This window comes from Rhinoderma darwinii, unplaced genomic scaffold (assembly GCF_050947455.1).
Source record: "Rhinoderma darwinii isolate aRhiDar2 unplaced genomic scaffold, aRhiDar2.hap1 Scaffold_569, whole genome shotgun sequence".
Lineage (NCBI taxonomy): Eukaryota > Metazoa > Chordata > Amphibia > Anura > Rhinodermatidae > Rhinoderma > Rhinoderma darwinii.
Window position 1 is genome coordinate 241092 of NW_027464121.1, and position 21151 is coordinate 262242.

General features: G+C 44.5%; 1 protein-coding gene across 1 annotated transcript in view; it reads left to right on the top strand.

Annotated features, from left to right (window-relative positions):
- LOC142724073 (transient receptor potential cation channel subfamily M member 2-like) overlaps positions 1-11424 on the top strand; it is a 113403-nt gene extending 101979 nt beyond the window's left edge. Inside the window, exons 22-24 of the mRNA XM_075848952.1 lie at positions 6041-6222; positions 7846-7978; positions 11283-11424. Coding sequence (XP_075705067.1) covers positions 6041-6222; positions 7846-7978; positions 11283-11424 — 457 coding nt within the window. The remainder of the gene's footprint in view (positions 1-6040; positions 6223-7845; positions 7979-11282) is intronic.
- Positions 11425-21151: the final 9727 nt, after the last annotated feature.

The following is a 21151-nucleotide window of genomic DNA, read 5'->3' on the forward strand; positions in this document are numbered from 1 at the left end:
AGGATCCTCTGGTGGGATGACTGAGGGGGATTGCTGGAAAGTAGAATCCAGCCTAGGAAGTTCTCTCCCGGAGAAGCTCTTGGGAATGCTCCCGGATCCTCATGTCAACCCGGGTGGCGAGTAGGATAAGATCGTCCAGGGTAGATGGCAGATCGCCAGTGGCCATCTCGTCCTTGCACTTGCACTGCAAGTCACGGATCTCTGGTCCCTGATGTTACCACAGAGGATTAGCCCATGCCAGGGCTTTGCCAGTAAGGAGAGAGATGATGAAGGTGATCCTGACGTCATCCGAAGAGAAGGATCTGGCATGTAGTCTGAAGTGGATCAGGCACTCATTCAAAAATCCCCTGCAGGTCCTCGGGTCATAACGTGGAAGTAGCGGCAAGTAGCACAGGGGATTGGTACCGGTACAGACAGGAAGTGCAGCAGGAGGAAAAGCGGAAATGGGTGCAGTGACGACTGTGGTAAGAACAAGCAGCCGATGGGCTATGGCGTTCACAGACAGGAGTAGTTGGTCTTGTCGTGACTGGAGATCCTCCATCTCAGCCAGCATGGCTTGTGTCGTTAATCTCTCAGGTTGACCAGCGGGGTCCATTGCCTGAGCCTTCCTGTCATGAAGCAGGTTAGTGGACCCACTAGGCCGTACCGCCGTAGCGGGGAGGCAGCTGGCCAAACAACAGGAAACCCCAGCAATACAATGTCCCGCACAAGGGTACCTGGATAGTCCAGACAGTGGCCGCAGTTCTGGTACAGATGGAGATGGGTGTAGCAGGTAACGCCAAATGTGGCGGATGACACAGGTGGGGCAGGTTGCGCCAGACAGGCGAATTCCTCCGGACGTGACAGATGACACAGGACGTGGCATGACTCCGACACTAATAGGCACAGGAACAAGAACAGTACGGGATACAGGAACAGGTAACAAGGCACGGGTAACAACTGGAACGGGAAATACTAAGGGACCGTTTGTAAGACAGACTGGGAAAACTAACAATGCTCAGGCAAGGATCAGAAGGCCTGAAGCCTTCTTATAGACCAGTAAATCGTGGCAGTTGATGATGATGACGACTTCCATTTCCTTTAAGGCCGGGCACGAGCGTGCGCGCGCACCCCTCACGACACAGCAGACCGGAGCGAAAGTGAACGCTGCTGTCTCCTAGGAAGGGGATGGGGACCAGCGCTCACGGATACAATGCTGTGGGGTCCTCCTCCTTCCTCTACACTTGCTGTGGGGTCCTCCTTCCTCTACACTTGCTGTGTGGTCCTCCTTCCTCTACACTTGCTGTGGGATCCTCCTTCCTCTACACTTTCTGTGGGGTCCTCCACCCTCTACACTTGCTGTGGGGTCCTCCTTCCTCTACACTTTCTGTGGGGTCCTCCACCCTCTACACTTGCTGTGGGGTCCTCCTTCCTCTAAACTTGCTGTGGGGTCCTCCTGCCTCTACACTTTCTGTGGGGTCCTTCACCCTCTACACTTGCTGTGGGGTCCTCCTTCCTCTACACTTGCTGTGGGGTCCTCCTCCCTCTACACTTGCTGTGGGGTCCTCCTCTCTCTACACTTGCTGTGGGGTCCTCCACCCTCTACACTTGCTGTGGGGTCCTCCTCTCTCTACACTTGCTGTGGGGTCCTCCTTACTCTACACTTGCTGTGGGGTCCTCCTCCCTCTACACTTGCTGTGGGGTCCTCCTCTCTCTACACTTGCTGTGGGGTCCTCCACCCTCTACACTTGCTGTGGGGTCCTCCTCTCTCTACACTTGCTGTGGGGTCCTCCTTACTCTACACTTGCTGTGGGGTCCTCCTCCCTCTACACTTGCTGTGGGGTCCTCCTCTCTCTACACTTGCTGTGGGGTCCTCCTTCCTCTACACTTGCTGTGGGGTCCTCCTTCCTCTACACTTTCTGTGGGGTCCTCCACCCTCTACACTTGCTGTGGGGTCCTCCTTCCTCTACACCTGCTTTGGGGTCCTCCTCCCTCTACACTTGCTGTGGGGTCCTCCTCCCTCTACACTTGCTGTGGGGTCCTCCTCCCTCTACACTTGCTGTGGGGTCCTCCTCCCTCTACACTTGCTGTGGGGTCCTCCTCTCTCTACACTTGCTGTGGGATCCTCCTTCCTCTACACTTGCTGTGGGGTCCTCCTTCCTCTACACTTGCTGTGGGGTCCTCCTCCCTCTACACTTGCTGTGGGGTCCTCCTCCTCCCTCTACACTTGCTGTGGGGTCCTCCTCCTCCCTCTACACTTGCTGTGGGGTCCTCCTCCCTCTACACTTGCTGTGGGGTCCTCCTCTCTCTACACTTGCTGTGGGATCCTCCTTCCTCTACACTTGCTGTGGGGTCCTCCACCCTCTACACTTGCTGTGGGGTCCTCCTTCCTCTACACTTGCTGTGGGGTCCTCCTTCCTCTACACTTGCTGTGGGGTCCTCCTCCCTCTACACTTGCTGTGGGGTCCTCCTCCTCCCTCTACACTTGCTGTGGGGTCCTCCTCCTCCCTCTACACTGTCTGTGGGGTCCTCCTCCCTCTACACTTACTGTGGGATCCTCCTTCCTTTATACTTGCTGTGGGGTCCTCCTCCCTTTACACTTGCTGTGGGGTCCTCCACCCTTTACACTTGCTGTGGGGTCCTCCTCCCTCTACACTTGCTGTGGGGTCCTCCTTCCTCTATACTTGCTGTGGGGTCCTCCTCCCTCTACACTTGCTGTGGGGTCCTCCTCGCTCTACACTTGTTGTGGGGTCCTCCTTCCTCTATACTTGCTGTGGGGTCCTCCTCCCTCTACACTTGCTGTGGGGTCCTCCACCCTCTACACTTTCTGAGGGGTCCTCCTACCTCTACACTTTCTGTGGGGTCCTCCACCCTGTATACTTGCTGTGGGGTCCTCCTCCTTCTAGACTTGCTGTGGGGTTCTCCTCCCTCTACACTTGCTGTGGGGTTCTCCTCCCTCTACACTTGCTGTGGGGTTCTCCTCCTTCTTGACTTGCTGTGGGGTTCTACTCCTTCTACACTTGCTGTGGGTTCCTCCTCCCTCTACACATGTTGTGGGGTCCTCCTTCCTGTACATTTGGTGTGGGGTCCTCCTTCCTGTATATTTGGTGTGGGGTCCTCCTCCCTCTACAATTGCTGTGGGGTTCTCCTTCTTCTACATTGCTGTGGAATCCTCCTCCCTCTACACTTGCTCTGGGGTCCTCCACCCTCTACACTTTCTGTGAGGTCCTCCACCCTCTACACTTGCTTTGGGGTCCTCCTCCTTCCTCTACATATGCTGTTGGGTCCTCCTCCCTCTACACTTGCTGTGGGGGTCCTCCTCCCTGTACACTTGCTGTGGGGTCCTCCTCCCTCTACACTTTCTGTGGGGTCCTCCACCCTGTATACTTGCTGTGGGGTCCTCCTCCTTCTAGACTTGCTGTGGGGTTCTCCTCCCTCTACACTTGCTGTGGGGTTCTCCTCCCTCTACACTTGCTGTGGGGTTCTCCTCCTTCTTGACTTGCTGTGGGGTTCTACTCCTTCTACACTTGCTGTGGGTTCCTCCTCCCTCTACACATGTTGTGGGGTCCTCCTTCCTGTACATTTGGTGTGGGGTCCTCCTTCCTGTATATTTGGTGTGGGGTCCTCCTCCCTCTACAATTGCTGTGGGGTTCTCCTTCTTCTACATTGCTGTGGAATCCTCCTCCCTCTACACTTGCTGTGGGGTCCTCCTCCCTCCACACTTGCTGCGGGGTTCTCCTCCTTCTTCTACATTTGCTGTGGGGGTCCTCCTCCTCCCTCTACACTTGCTGTGGGGTCCTCCTCCCTCTACACTGTCTGTGGGGTCCTACTCCCTCTACACTTGCTGTGGGGTCCTCCTTCCTCTATACTTGCTGTGGGGTCCTCCTCCCTCTACACTTTCTGTGGGGTCCTTCTCCCTCTACTCTTTCTGAAGGGTCCTCCTTCCTCTACACTTTCTGAGGGGTTCTCCTTCCTCTACACTTGCTGTGGGGTCCACCTTCCTCTACACTTGCTGTGGGGTCCTCCTCCCTCTACTCTTGCTCTGGGGTCCTCCACCCTCTACACTTTCTGTGAGGTCCTCCACCCTCTACACTTGCTTTGGGGTCCTCCTCCTTCCTCTACATATGCTGTTGGGTCCTCCTCCCTCTACACTTGCTGTGGGGGTCCTCCTCCCTCTACACTTGCTGTGGGGGTCCTCCTCCCTCTACTCTTGCTGTGGGGTCCTCCTCCCCCTACACTTGCTGTGGGGTCCTCCTCCCTCTACACTCACTGTGGGGTCCTCCTCCCTCTACACTTGCTGTGGGGTCCTCCACCCTCTACACTTGCTGTGGGGTCCTCCTCCCTCTACACTTACTGTGGGGTCCTCCTCCCTCTACACTTGCTGTGGGGTCCTCCTCCCTCTACACTTGCTCTGGGGTCCTCCTTCCTATACACTTTCTGTGGGGTCCTCCACCCTCTACACTTGCTTTGGGGTCTACCTTCCTCTACACTTGCTGTGGGGTCCTCCTGCCTCTACACTTTGAAGGGTTCTCCTTCCTCTACACTTTCTGTTGGGTCCTCCACCCTCTACACTTGCTGTGGGGTCCGCCTTCCTCTACACTTGCTGTGGGGTCCGCCTTCCTCTACACTTGCTGTGGGGTCCTCCTCCCTCTACACTTGCTCTGGGGTCCTCCACCCGCTACACTTTCTGTGAGGTCCTCCACCCTCTACACTTGCTTTGGGTTCCTCCTCCTTCCTCTACATATGCTGTTGGGTCCTTCTCCCTTTACACTTGCTGTGGGGGTCCTCCTCCCTCTACACTTGCTGTGGGGTCCTCCTCCCTCTACACATGTTGTGGGGTCCTCCTTCCTGTACATTTGGTGTGGGGTCCTCCTTCCTGTATATTTGGTGTGGGGTCCTCCTCCCTCTACACTTGCTGTGGGGTTCTCCTTCTTCTACACTTGCTGTGGAATCCTCCTCCCTCTACACTTGCTGTGGGGTCCTCCTCCCTCCACACTTGCTGCGGGGTTCTCCTCCTTCTTCTACACTTGCTGTGGGGGTCCTCCTCCTCCCTCTACACTTGCTGTGGGGTCCTCCTCCTTCCTCTACATTTGCTGTGGGGTCCTCCTCCCTCTACACTGTCTGTGGGGTCCTCCTCCCTCTACACTGTCTGTGGGGTCCTCCTTCCTCTATACTTGCTGTGGGGTCCTCCTCCCTCTACACTTTCTGTGGGGTCCTCCTCCCTCTACTCTTTCTGAGGGGTCCTCCTTACTCTACACTTGCTGTGGGGTCCTCCTTACTCTACACTTGCTGTGGGGTCCTCCTTCCTCTACACTTGCTGTGGGGTCCACCTTCCTCTACACTTGCTGTGGGGTCCTCCTCCCTCTACACTTTCTGTGAGGTCCTCCACCCTCTACACTTGCTTTGGGGTCCTCCTCCTTCCTCTACATATGCTGTTGGGTCCTCCTCCCTCTACACTTGCTGTGGGGTCCTCCTCCCTCTACACTTACTGTGGGGTCCTCCTCCCTCTACACTTGCTGTGGGGTCCTCCTCCCTCTACACTTGCTGTGGGGTCCGCCACCCTCTACACTTGCTGTGGGGTCCTCCTTCCTCTACACTTACTGTGGGGTCCTCCTCCCTCTACACTTGCTGTGGGGTCCTCCTCCCTCTACACTTGCTGTGGGGTCCGCCACCCTCTACACTTGCTTTGGGGTCCTCCTCCTTCCTCTACATATGCTGTTGGGTCCTCCTCCCTCTACACTTGCTGTGGGGTCCTCCTCCCTCTACACTTACTGTGGGGTCCTCCTCCCTCTACACTTGCTGTGGGGTCCTCCTCCCTCTACACTTGCTGTGGGGTCCGCCACCCTCTACACTTGCTGTGGGGTCCTCCTCCCTCTACACTTACTGTGGGGTCCTCCTCCCTCTACACTTGCTGTGGGGTCCTCCTCCCTCTACACTTGCTCTGGGGTCCTCCTTCCTATACACTTTCTGTGGGGTCCTCCACCCTCTACACTTGCTTTGGGGTCCTCCTTCCTCTACACTTGCTGTGGGGTCCTCCTCATTGGCTTTTCTCCTGCCCTAGTTACACCTTTGCGGATATTGAGAGTCACACGGATCAGGTTTGGAAGTTCCAGCGCTTTGGTTTGATAAAGGAATATAATGAGCGTCCGGCGGCTCCTCCACCTCTCATCCTCCTCAGCCATGTCTACACCCTCCTGAAGCTTCTTCTCTGCAGACGTCCCGCCCGGGGCCATAAAGTGTTGAGTGAGTTCAAGCGAAATGTTTTTGATTGTTTGGGGAGTTCATTAATCTGAACAGGACATCCTGGGGAGCGAAATAATTTGGCTTCTTTTTCCGGGGCTCATTAAACCCTCCCCCGTTATTAGAGTTCTGCTTATATTGTTTTGAGTCACATTAATATTGACAGGGGAAGGAGAAGGGTCAGAGATCTCCAGAGGATGTGTACGCAGGTCTGTCATTTGCTTAGGTTAGGGAGTGGAGGGGTCTTTTCTGGAACGGTAACGCACTACGAGAGTGATAAATATTAGTATAGAACATCTGGTTTAGTTGGAATGGTGGGACAGCCAAACGCCCACACCAATAATCATTAGTAACACAATTAGAGTAATGTGTAGGGCACACAATGTTGGGTCCACCCGGGGACAAGGGTATGGGGGTCAACAGTAGAAAATACCAACAGGTCTATGCCAACGCCACCACCCCTAGTGGAAGGAGGATTTCTCAGCACTCACTCGGCTCCTACAGGACATCTATCAGCGAGACACCCGACTGTCTGCACAAAACCTCCGAGTCCAGCTAAATAGAGTTACCCAGTGTGTGTAAGAAAATGCCCAAAACTGTAGAAAGTTTCTCAAGCAACAGAGGGTTCTGGGAACATATAGTAATGCTACATGTCAATTAGCTCAGGGGCAGAGTTGCAGCCTAGGGACAGGCCGTCTAAAACTGTGGGATATCAGGTGCTGGCCATGTTGATCCTTTTGGAAGTCAGTTTTCCAGACTTCTTACAGGCCTTGGACCCTCTCCTGGATCCTGCCGGGGGGAGCAATGGAAGAAAGTGATGACAAGTCTTGCACCTGGGCCCAATAGGGAATGATTCAGTTAGGTCCATGGCAGATGAAGCCTCATGTCTGCGGATGATCAGTCTTTTGCCGTTGGTTTGGAAGGAAATACCAAACAGAAACAATATATGGAATGTTTTGGTTGCGCAGGAGATCGGTCAAGGGTTTCAAGACCCTCCTTTTGGAGTGTGAGGTTGGAGAGGTCCTGAAAGTAGAAGAGTTGGGATCCTTCATACAATATGAGGTCTCTGTCTGTAGAAATCCTCAGGATGTCGCCTCTCACGCGTGAATTGAATAGTCTGCATAGTATATCCCTACGAGGGTCTCAAGGGAGGTTTTATCTTATTTATTTTTGTAAGCCGTTGAAAGGTCTCATATCCGCGGGAATGATATTTTTTTTCTCTTACTGAGAGCAATAACAGTAGAGTCTAAGGGTAACGCTGGTTATAGAAAAAATAACCGACCAATAGGAGAGATTTGACAATACTGAAGATCTCTCACAAAGATTCCCCGTGCCTTCGCTGCAGACCCTTCTACGAACTCCAGAACAAAATTTCCATTGACCGATGACTAGACCTAAAGTAGTTGGTACCAACCTACAGGCAGTGACTGGAGAAGATGATGGAGACATTCTGGGATGGTTCTCTTATCTTTTCATCCTTCTGGTCAAGACAACGACATCAGATAATAGCAAATAGCTGCTGAACTAGCGATATAGTGAGCAACAGACTAGCCGTGGACCTGGAGATGAAGCCTGGACTGTGAGGGGGGTCCGGACCGCACTGTATTAATCCATGAATGCTTGCAGGATGTCACCTAGATGAAGGCCAGGAATCATCCCTACTGTCCTGGGAGTCCTATATGAAGGACAATTATCATCAAATGACGCAACAGCAAGATGGACAAAGCCAAGAGCATCTGGTGAAGGAAACTGCTCAGAGGTGAGAAGTCTATAAGCTTTACAATTTTATAGACTTTATATAGTTTGTCCAGTTTTATACAGTTATAGTTTATACCGATTATGTGGTGTATATAGTTTATATAGTTTTATACAGTTTTACATCGTTTATATAGCTTATGCGGTTTATATAGTTTTATAATTTATACAGATTTATACAATTTATACATTTATATGGTTTAAGATTATAAAGCTTAGAGTTTTATACAGTTTATAATGTTTTTTTTGTTTACACAGTATATATAGTTAATACAGTTTATGTCGTTTATTCAGTTATAGTGTATACAGTTTATATTTTGTACAGTGTATATTTTGTATACAGTTTATATTTTGTATACAGTTTATATTTTGTATACAGTTTACAGCTTATATAGTCTATATTGTTTACATAGTTGATATACTTTTTACAATTTATATAGTTTGTTTAGTTTGCACAGATTTATACTCATCATACAGTTTTTTTTCGTTTATTCAGTTTTTATATTTTCTACAGTTTCATATAATTGATATCGTTTATGATGTTTATATCGTTTTATACAGTTTGTATAAAATAAATTGTATTAAGCTATATAAACAAACTGTATAAAACGATATAAACATCATAAACGATATCAATTATATGAAACTGTAGAAAATATAAAAACTGAATAAACGAAAAAAAACTGTATGATGAGTATAAATCTGTGCAAACTAAATAAACCATATAAACTATAAACCATATAAATGGTAGAAAACAGTATAAATTATATAAACTATATAATACTGTGTAAACTAAATAAACTATATAAACCGTATAAATTATATCCATTTTATAAAACTGCATAAACTATATGAACTGTATTTATTATATAAAAATGATATAAACAATAAAAACAAAATTCTATAGAATAGCGTAAACTAAATAAACCATTTAAATTATATAAAACTGTATAAAATAAATTGTATTAAGCTATATAAACAGTTTTATATAATTTAAATGGTTTATTTAGTTTACGCTATTCTATAGAATTTTGTTTTTATTGTTTATATCATTTTTATATAATAAATACAGTTCATATAGTTTATGCAGTTTTATAAAATGGATATAATTTATACGGTTTATATAGTTTATTTAGTTTACACAGTATTATATAGTTTATATAATTTATACTGTTTTCTACCATTTATATGGTTTATAGTTTATATGGTTTATTTAGTTTGCACAGTTTTAAAGTTTATTCAGTAATATAGTTTCTAGAGTTCATACAGTCTTTATAAGTTTATATAGTTTGTACAGTATTTCAGTTTATAGTTCATTTATTTTACCGTTTTATCTAGTTCATATACTTTTTACAGTTTAAAATAATTTATACAGTTTTATACAGATTGTATTGTTTAGTTATAGGTTTATGCAGTGTATAAGTTTTGTAAGTTTTTTTATATTGTGTGTGTGTGTATATAGCTTACAGCTTACAGATTTGTTTATACAGTTTATATGGTTTATATGGTTGATTTCGGTTTCACTGTTCTATGCAGTTTAGTTTATTTTGTTTTTCTATAGGTTATATAGTTTATATAGTTTATATGAACTGTTGAAATTATAAAAACTATATAAACCATACAGTTTTATATATAATTCATGCAAACCGGCGCTCAGATTTCATTCAGACCAAATACATTTATTGCAAATCAAAAGTGCCCCGAAAAGATGTGTATGACACTCTGAACTAATATTATTGAAGAATAACTAACACACTGACACGGACTCCTACGTGTATTTAAAATCTCTCTATCACATTATTGTAAGGGCATGACCAGACGTGGCGGAATTGCTCTGGAAATCCGTAGCGGACCCGTTTCTCCATTGCCTTCCACAGCTTTGTGGTTGGGTTCATTTACACGTTGCGGACAATTCCGCTGCGGAGCATAGGCTGCGGTGCGGAATTTGGTGTCCGCAGCATACACTGGTTGTTGCGGACCAGTGGCGGACTGGTTGCGGACTCATTGCGGAATTTCTCCATTGACTTCAATGGAGATTCTAAATTCCGCAATGAAGTCCGCAGCTGTCATGCACATGTTATGTGTGCTGCGGAGCGTATTGCTTTTTTAACATGACATTTCTTCATTCTGGCTGGACCTATGTATTTCTAGGTCTACAGCCAGACTGAGGAAGTCAATGGGGCTCCCGTAATTACGGGTGACTATCTGTGTGCAGCCATAATTACGGGAGCGTTGCTAGGCGACGTCAGTAAATAGTCACTGTCCAGGGTGCTGAAAGAGTTAAGCGATCGGCAGTAACTGTTTCTGCACCCTGGACAGTGACTACCGATCCCAATATACAGCAACCTGTAAAAAAAATAGAAGTTCATACTTACCGAGAACTCCCTGCTTCTTTCTCCAGTCCGGCCTCCCAGGATGACGTTTCAGTCTAAGTGACGGCTGCAGCCAATCACAGGCCAATCACAGGCTGCAGCCAATCACAGGCCAATAACAACCTGCAGCCAATCACAGGCCAATCACTGGCTGCAGCCAATCACAGGCCAATCACAGGCTGCAGCCAATCACAGGCCAATCACAGGCTGCAGCGGTCACATGGACTGCCGCGTCATCCAGGGAGGTCGGGCTGGATGTTGAAAGAGGGACGCGTCACCAAGACAACGGCCGGTAAGTAGGAAATTATTTTTACTTTCATTAGGGAAAGTGCTGTCCCTTCTCTCTGTCCTGCACTGATACAGAGAAGCGAAGAACTTTCACCTCAATACGCAGCGGCCAGTCCGCATCAATTCAATGCCCATTTTAGGCAAAGCCGCAACAGAATCTGCAACCCAGATTCTGTGCGCCATTGATGCGGACAGTGGCATAAGAACTCCGCCACGTCTGGGCATGCCCTAAGTCTAACTCTCTATTCTCTTCTCCTCACTATGAAACACACTCACTGACACTGATCCACTATCTATCTGTATTCTGTGTCTTACTCGCTCTCTCTCTCGCTCTCTCGCTCGCTCTCTCGCTCGCTCTCTCTCTCTCGCTCTCTCTCTCGCTCTCTCTCGCTCTCTCTCTCGCTCTCTCTCTTCCCCTCTCTCTCTCTTTCTCTCTCATTTGATTTGTGTATAATTTATTCGCTCACCTCTGATTAATTTATGCAGTTGTATACAATTTATACATTTATAAGTTTATATTGTTTATTTAGATTTTGCCGTTTTATATAGTTTATAGATTATACAGTTTATACTCTTCATCCTCCTTGGGTTCAGCTGCAGAATGTCCACGTGTCTCACTTACGCCTCCATCTTGTGTCCCCCATGCAGTGTCTCCACCATGATGGGGCTATTAAAAGTGGAGAAGGGCAGTTTGGTCCCTCAGCTAGAAACAAGGCTGTCAGTGCTGGAGGAGCAGGTAAATGTCCTCTCCAATCTTATATATTATATCTTATACCAGAGGGGCTTCTGACTAATGTTCAACTAAACCGCCCCTCAGTAATGAAGCCAATTGTGATGATTGTCATTAACAATCTAATCTATCTATCGCTAGGGAACGGTTATTGACATCACGGAGTAAAAATCCTCCAATAGAGTAGCATTGGTTTCCACATTTTGTGACATTAGCTACAGGATTTCTAATATTATACGTATAGTGGCATGTTCTTGGGAACCTGTCTGGTGCGGTCCCTGAATTTGGTAAATCCCCAATGATGGCCTTTAGGCGTCAAAAATACCTAAGGGATCAACTTGTACATGCCGATGTGGGGTCCTTACAAAAAGTCGCCAATTAACCTTGGCCCCCAAAAATTGGGTTGTTTTCCTTGCTTGAATTGCGTGAATTGTAATATCATGATGAAGGGAAACGTTTTTACACACCCGACAAATGGCACGACTTTCCATATCAAACAATCTTTGAGCTGTGCATCCTCCTTTGTTATACAGTGAAGGAAATAAGGATTTGATCCCTTGCTGATTTTGTAGGTTTGCCCACTGTCAAAGACATGAACAGTCTAGAATGTTTAGGCTAGGTTAATTTTACCAGTGAGAGATAGATTATATAAAAAAAAAAAAACAGAATATCACATTGTCAAAATGATCTCTATTTATTTGCATTGTGCACAGAGAAATAAGTATGTGACCCCCTACCAACCATTAAGAGTTCAGCCTCCTCCAGACCAGTTACACGCTCCAAATCAACTTGGTGCCTGCATTATAGACAGCTCTTACATGGTCACCTGTATAAGAGACTCCTGTCCACAGACTCAATGATCAGTCTGACTCTAACCTCTACAACATGGGCAAGACCAAAGAGCTTTCTAAGGATGTCAGGGACAAGATCATAGACCTGCACAAGGCTGGAATGGCTACAAAACCATAAGTAAGACGCTGGCTGAGAAGGAGACAACTGTTGGTGCAATAGTAAGAAAATGGAAGACATACAAAATGACTGTCAATCCACATCGATCTGGGGCTCCATGCAAAATCTCACCTCGTGGGGTATCCTTGATCCTGAGGAAGGTGAGAGCTCAGCCGAAAACTACACGGGGGGAACTTGTTAATGATCTCAAGGCAGCTGGGACCACAGTCACCAAGAAAACCATTGGTAACACATTACAATCCTGCAGTGCCCGCAAGGTCCCCCTGCTCAAGAAGGCACATGTACAGGCCCGTCTGATGTTTGCCAATGAACATCTGGATGATTCTGAGAGTGATTGGGAGAAGGTGCTGTGGTCAGATGAGACTAAAATTGGGCTCTTTGGCATTAACTCAACTCGCCGTGTTTGGAGGAAGAGAAATGCTGCCTATGACCCAAAGAACACCGTCCCCACTGTCAAGCATGGAGGTGGAAACATTATGTTTTGGGGGTGTTTCTCTGCTAAGGGCACAGGACTACTTCACCGCATCAATGGGAGAATGGATGGAGCCATGTACCGTCAAATCCTGAGTGACAACCTCCTTCCCTCCACCAGGACATTAAAAATGGCTCGTGGCTGGGTCTTCCAGCATGACAATGACCCGAAACATACAGCCAAGGCAACAAAGGAGTGGCTCAAAAAGAAGCACATTAAGGTCATGGAGTGGCCTAGCCAGTCTCCAGACCTTAATCCCATCGAAAACTTATGGAGGGAGCTGAAGATCCGCGTTGCCAAGCGACATCCTCGAAATCTTAATGATTTACAGATGATCTGCAAAGAGGAGTGGGCCAAAATTCCATCTAACATGTGTGCAAACCTCATCATCAACATCAAAAAACGTCTGACTGCTGTGCTTGCCAACAAGGGTTTTGCCACCAAGTATTAAGTCTTGTTTGCCAAAGGGATCAAATACTTATTTCTCTGTGCACAATGCAAATAAATATAGATCATTTTGACAATGTGATTTTCAGTTTTTTTTTATATAATCTATCTCTCACTGGTAAAATTAACCTAGCCTAAAAATTCTAGACTATTCATGTCTTTGACAGCGGGCAAACTTACAAAATCAGCAAGGGATCAAATACTTATTTCCTTCATTGTATAGTGTATCACAGGCCCATGCAATTTGTTGTACGTGGGGGAAACCACACAGGAATGTCGCGCACGTATTAACAAACATAGATCCACTATTAGGACAAAGACACTTGACCTTCCTGTTCCAGCACATTTTGTCTCAGCAGGACATATGGTCAGCGATGTGAGATTTCTGGTCATTGACCTTGTGCCCCTACATAGGAGGGTCGTGACAGAGATGCTAAATTAAAACATAAAGAACTTGAGTGGATTTATAGGTTGACTGACAGGTTCCGGGGCCTCCGCAAGAAGCGGACTCTGCTCAGCGAAACAAACGTCGGGACTAGAGATGAGCGAACTTATGAAAAGTTTGGTTCGGCTAGTTCGCCGAAATTCACAAAAAAGTTCGATTCGGACCGAACCTGTAATTTCCGTGCGCCGAGCATGGTACTGTCCAGGGTGCTGATAGACTTAATGGGCTGCACTGACTCTTTCAGCTCCCTGGACAGTACATGCTCGGCGCGCGGAAAATACAATTTTAATGTAATAAAAAAAATAATAAATACGTTCATATTTACATTCCTCCTGTCCGGCCTCCAGCGATGACGTTTCATCCATGTCGCCGCTGCAGCCAATCACAGGCTGCACCGGCCTCTGCAGCCAATCACAGGCTGCACCGGCCTCTGCAGCCAATCACAGGCTGCACCGGCCTCTGCAGCCAATCACACGCTCCTCTCCTGAAATACTCTGTGCTGCCTTAAACTCTGTGGACAGGTCAGGATCCTGTTTCTTTTAAATGCTGCTGGGGAACCCGCTCGATCCACTATATAAGGCTGCACTACAGTGCAGCATTTAAAAGAAACAGGATCCTGACCTGTCCACAGAGTTTAAGGCAGCACAGAGTATTTCAGGAGATGAGCGTGCAGATTCAGTGCTGCTGTGAACTCTGCTCTTACCATTACGTAGCTCTCAGTCTGTTACCTCTCCTCCACTCCTGTCCTCATTAACAGCGCAGCCTTATATAGTGGATCGATCGGGTTCCCCAGCAGCATTTAAAAGAAACAGGATCCTGACCTGTCCACAGAGTTTAAGGCAGCACAGAGTATTTCAGCAGATCAGCATGGCCGGCCACGGGCAGCCGGTCGTTTTTCCGAGCCGTGCTCCCATTATAAAGTATAGGAGCACGGCCCATAAAATAAAAAAATAGAACATGTTCTATCTTTTTAACGGCACGGGCACCTTCCCGTGAGAAAACGGGAAGGTACCCGTGGCTAACAGAAGTCTATGGGCCCGCTATTTCGGGTCGTAATTACGACCCGTAATAACGGGTGTTTTTACGGTCGTGTGCATGAGGCCCCGTAATGACGGGTGGCTACATGTGTGCACCCGTCATTACGGCAGCGTTGCTAGGCGACGTCAGTAAATAGTCACTGTCCAGGGTGCTGAAAGAGTTAACTGATCGGCAGTAACTCAGCATCCTGGACAGTGACTACCGATCCCAATATACAGCAACCTGTAAAATAAAAAGACGTTCATACTTACCGGGAACTCCCTGCTTCCTCCAGTCCGGTCTCCCGGCCGTTGCCTTGGTGACGCGTCCCTCTCGACATCCAGCCCGACATTCCTGGATGACGATACAGCCCATGTGACCGCTGCAGCCAATCACAGGCCAATCACAGGCTGCCGCGTCAGAAAAGAAGGTCGGACTGGAGGAAGAAGAGGGACTCGTCACCAAGACAACGACCAGGTACGTATGAAATGCTTTTTATTTTATTTTTAATCAGCAGCCTCTTTTCTCTATCAGTGATTGATAGAGATAAGTGGCTGCCGATTTGTATAATATTTTGGACCGGGTTCGGTCAAAACGGGTTCGGCCGAACCCGGTGAAGTTCGGATTCGCTGCGAACCGAACTTTTCCCGATGTTCGGACCGAAACCGGGTTCGGTTGTCCCGGTTCGCTCATCTCTAGTCGGGACAATACCGACCAGATAATAGGGAAAGGAATAATGAGGGAGACACTGAATGTTTGCAGGCGCGACACGGCCTGTGATCTCCATCTCTCTGTTCGGAAGTGTGTGTTTGCAGACTGGGAGCGTGTCTACCCCGGTGCAGTGAAAGCTGCGATCCCGGTCCCGCTGCTGGACTGACCGGTCCTGGTGCAGCGATACTCGGGACTGTATATAAAGCCCGGACGACACAACGACGGGCTGGGAGATTTACTTTCTCCCAGTGCAGTCAAAGTGTTTGTACAAGTCCTAATACACACAACCATAAATGATATGAACGAGGAAACGTCCCTTCTCCTGGTGTGATCCGACCAGCTGCTCGTCCGACACCGGCTGCAGATTTGAACTCTATGTTGTGGGAATTCATGGCCTAAGTCATAATCACAACACAAGTCTTTGGAGCGCTCCCTCCTTTTTCCCATTGATGAGGAATAGCCATATAATGGCCTCTTAATCAATGGGATTTGAAATACAAATAAAACATTTACAACAAATGAAGTAATAAAAATACAAAAATGTCAAAATAAAAAATTCAACATAATTAAAAATTGTTGTGCAATAAAAGGAAAAGGGGACGTTGCACAATAAATTCCTTTTCCTATACCAGTCGGTATCAATTAAAAGAATTGAAGGCGACATTGACCGATCTTGCTCCATTTTCCTCTTTCCCCATACCTACAATTTCTATGACTTAAGTTAATTCCCCCGGTTTGAGTTTTGTTTTTGGTGAATTTATAATAAAATAGTGGAATTGATTCTCCCTTTGTATTCATATTTGGTTCCAATACTTGTTTTCTTTCTATTCTGACTCATTTTTTGCTTTTTCTAGTAGGTCTATTGTTAGGACACAATCTGTTAATAAATTCATCTGTTCTATTCAGTTTATTGTATTGGTGCAGGTCCTACAAATGCATTTGAATTGACCTCAGGGAACATTCCTTTTCCATTTTGTATCATGACTGCTGTGAAAATATAAACGGCTATTTACTCGGTTTGAAATGTGATTCGTTTCAATATTTTGAATTTATATTATAAGATCTAAGAAATTAATTTACGGCCATGGTGGGTCTCAAATTTTAGGTTGAAGGAGTTATTGTTGAGATAATCTTGAAATATATCTATCACAGAGGATGGACCGTTTCATAGGATTTTAAATATAATTGATATCTCTACTGTATTAGTATATATATGAAAAGCAAGGGTTATTATTAAATATGTGTTCTGTACATACCCCCAGCATCCCATGAATAAATTCACAAAACTAGGCATGAATATCGTGCCCATGGCTGTACCACATCGCTGAAGTTTTTTTTTTTTAGCTGTAGAAACTCAATGATCTAAAAAAAACTAGCATTTTGAGCATTAGACATTAACACCTTCACGTCAGCCATATGGCTATATATGTTCCAACTGCTGATGCCCTGTGCAGTTTTCATGTATATAAACGTAGGAACAGGCTTTAATGTGTGCAGCACTGCAATCTCCTGTCTGCCGGCTCTCTCCCCAATGGAGTCCCCGGCCAGAGCATCGCAAGCACTCTGGCCGAGGACTCCTGTCTTGGGAGAACCTGATGGAGCGTACTGATGTGGCGTACTGATGGGATGTACTGATGGGGCATCTGCGACACTCTCATAACTCCTTGCTGGAGCCCCAATTTCAGTCACCACTGGGAGAGTAGATGAACCAGCCCAACTCATAGGCCCTGGTGCAAGAATACAGTGTGGGTCCCCCTACCACTCCCCAACACCACCAGACCCCTGTGCATGCCTATGCCCAACAGACCCATGGATGCCCCCACGGTATAATGCCCCAAATAGCTGCTTCCACAGTATAATTCCCCCACATAGTATAATGCTCCCCATAGCTGCCCCACACAGTATAACGCTCACCATAGCTGCCCCACACACAGTATAATGCCCCCACCGTATAATGCCCCCACACAGAATAAAGCTTCCCACAGCTGCCCCATAAGGCTGGGCAATTATTCCAATTAATTTTATTAATTCACCTTTGAGGCCTCTCTGACGATTCTGTGTTTAGACAGAATCGTTATCAGTTTAATGGTGTCGTCAGGCCGAGCTACAGAACGAAGCTCCACCCCGCCACGTCGTCACCACCTTGCCGCCCTCTTGCGACGTTTACATGTGAGTGAGGAGACAGCGTACAGGATGTAACAATGTTGTTTCCTCCCAAATCCTGTGGCTGCCCAACTTAATGCTCCGCAGTACTGGCACAGTATGTCAGTACTGCAGCTACTAGCCTACTACCCGGCACAGCGCTATTATAGGCTCTGCTCTGGGACTCTGGGGAAGCCTCTGACATCACTATGCATATATATTGACCGTGATGGCAGGAGCAGAGCTGTAATCCCAGGCAGAGTGCTAGAATCGGCTCTGCTTTGGGACTCTGGCTCTGGGCAAGCCCCTAGCATCACTGTCCATATATGGACAGTGATGTCAGGGGCTTCCCCAGAGTTCTGGAGCAGAGCCTAAACTAGTGCTCTCCTCTGGGACACCGGCTCTGGGACACCGGCTCCGTGATTGCCCCTGACATCACATACCGGTCAAGGAGGATCCCCTGATGTCACTGTCTATGGACAATGAAGTCTGGGGCTCCTCCAGTAGACAAATCCCCATCCAGAGCGTCAGTAAGGCTCTGACTGGGGATGCCACTCCAAGAGGGAGCCCCAATGGAGCTATCTACTTGGGTGTGTCTGTGTGTGTGTGTGTGTGTGTGTGTGTGTGTGTGTGTGTCACTATCTACAAGGGGTGTATGTGACATTATCTACAGGAGGCACTGGCACTATCTACAGAAGGCACTGTGGCATTATCTAGGGGGAGGCATTATCTACAGGTGGGTGTGTGGCATTGGCTACAGAGGCGACTGTGGCATTAGCTACCGAGCGCACGGTGGCATTATCTACGGGTGGGTGTGTGGCATTATCTACAGAGGGCACTGTGGCATTATCTACAGAGGGCACTGTGACATTATCTACAGAGGGCACTGTGGCACTATCTACAGAGGGCACTGTGGCACTATCTACAGAGGGCACTGTGGCATTATTTACAGAAGGCACTGTGGCATTACCATTCAAATATAGTAATGTAGTATTATTATAGTATTACAGTATTATTGTTATAGTAATGTAGTAGTATTATAATAATATAGTATTTTTATAGTAATTCAGTATTATTATAGTAATGTAGTATTACAGTAATGTAGTAGTATTATAATAATGTAGTATTTTTGTAGTAATGTAGTGTTATTATTAATGTAGAATTATTATAGTAATGTAGTGTTATAGTAATGTAGTATCGCTGTTATAGTAATGTAGTATTATAGTAATGTAGTGTTATAGTAATGTAGTGTTATAGTAATGTAGTGTTATAGTAATGTAGTGTTATAGTAATGTAGTGTTATAGTAATGTAGTGTTATAGTAATGTAGTGTTATAGTAATGTAGTGTTATAGTAATGTAGTGTTATAGTAATGTAGTGTTATAGTAATGTAGTGTTATAGTAATGTAGTGTTATAGTAATGTAGTGTTACAGTAATGTAGTGTTATAGTAATGTAGTATTATGGTAATGTAGTGTTATAGTAATGTAGTATTATAGTAATGTAGTATTATAGTAATGTAGTGTTATAGTAATGTAGTGTTATAGTAATGTAGTGTTATAGTAATGTAGTATTATAGTAATGTAGTGTTATAGTAATGTAGTGTTATGGTAATGTAGTGTATAGTAATGTAGTGTTATAGTAATGTAGTGTTATAGTAATGTAGTGTTATAGTAATGTAGTATTATGGTAATGTAGTGTTATAGTAATGTAGTGTTATAGTAATGTAGTGTTATAGTAATGTAGTATTTAGTGTTATAGTAATGTAGTGTTATAGTAATGTAGTGTTATAGTAATGTAGTGTTATAGTAATGTAGTGTTATAGTAATGTAGTGTTATAGTAATGTAGTGTTATAGTAATGTAGTGTTATAGTAATGTAGTGTTACAGTAATGTAGTGTTATAGTAATGTAGTGTTATAGTAATGTAGTGTTATAGTAATGTAGTGTTATAGTAATGTAGTGTTATAGTAATGTAGTGTTATAGTAATGTAGTATTATAGTAATGTAGTGTTATAGTAATGTAGTGTTATAGTAATGCAGTGTTATAGTAATGTAGTGTTATAGTAATGCAGTGTTATAGTAATGTAGTGTTATAGTAATGTAGTATTATAGTAATGTAGTGTTATAGTAATGTAGTATTATAGTAATGTAGTGTTATAGTAATGTAGTGTTATAGTAATGTAGTGTTATAGTAATGTAGTGTTATAGTAATGTAGTATTATAGTAATGTAGTGTTATAGTAATGTAGTGTTATAGTAATGTAGTATTATAGTAATGTAGTGTTATAGTAATGTAGTGTTATAGTAATGTAGTGTTATAGTAATGCAGTGTTATAGTAATGTAGTGTTATAGTAATGTAGTGTTATAGTAATGTAGTGTATAGTAATGTAGTGTTATAGTAATGTAGTGTTATAGTAATGTAGTGTTATAGTAATGTAGTGTTATAGTAATGTAGTGTATAGTAATGTAGCGTTATAGTAATGTAGCGTTATAGTAATGTAGTGTTATAGTAATGTAGTGTTATAGTAATGTAGTGTTATAGTAATGTAGTGATATAGTAATGTAGTGTTATAGTAATGTAGTGTTATAGTAATGTAGTATTATAGTAATGTAGTGTATAGTAATGTAGTGTTATAGTAATGTAGTGTTATAGTAATGTAGTGATATAGTAATGTAGTGTTATAGTAATGTAGTGTTATAGTAATGCAGTGTTATAGTAATGTAGTATTATAGTAATGTAGTGTTATAGTAATGTAGTGTTATAGTAATGTAGTATTATAGTAATGTAGCGTTATAGTAATGTAGTGTTATAGTAATGTAGTGTATAGTAATGTAGTGTTATAGTAATGTAGTGTTATAGTAATGTAGTGTTATAGTAATGTAGTGTTATAGTAATGTAGTGTTATAGTAATGTAGTGTTATAGTAATGTAGCGTTATAGTAATGTAGTGTTATAGTAATGTAGTGTTATAGTAATGTGGTGTTATAGTAATGTAGTGTTATAGTAATGTAGTGTTATAGTAATGTAGTATTATAGTAATGTAGTGTTATAGTAATGTAGTGTTATAGTAATGTAGTGTTATAGTAATGTAGTATTATAGTAATGTAGTGTTATAGTAATGTAGTGTTATAGTAATGTAGTGTTATAGTAATGTAGTGTTATAGTAATGTAGCGTTATAGTAATGTAGTATTATAGTAATGTAGTGTTATAGTAATGTAGTATTATAGTAATGTAGTATTATAGTAATGTAGCGTTATAGTAATGTAGTGTTATAGTAATGTAGTGTATAGTAATGTAGTGTTATAGTAATGTAGTGTTATAGTAATGTAGTGTTATAGTAATGTAGTGTTATAGTAATGTAGTGTTATAGTAATGTAGTGTTATAGTAATGTAGCGTTATAGTAATGTAGTGTTATAGTAATGTAGTGTTATAGTAATGTGGTGTTATAGTAATGTAGTGTTATAGTAATGTAGTGTTATAGTAATGTAGTATTATAGTAATGTAGTGTTATAGTAATGTAGTGTTATAGTAATGTAGTATTATAGTAATGTAGTGTTATAGTAATGTAGTGTTATAGTGATGT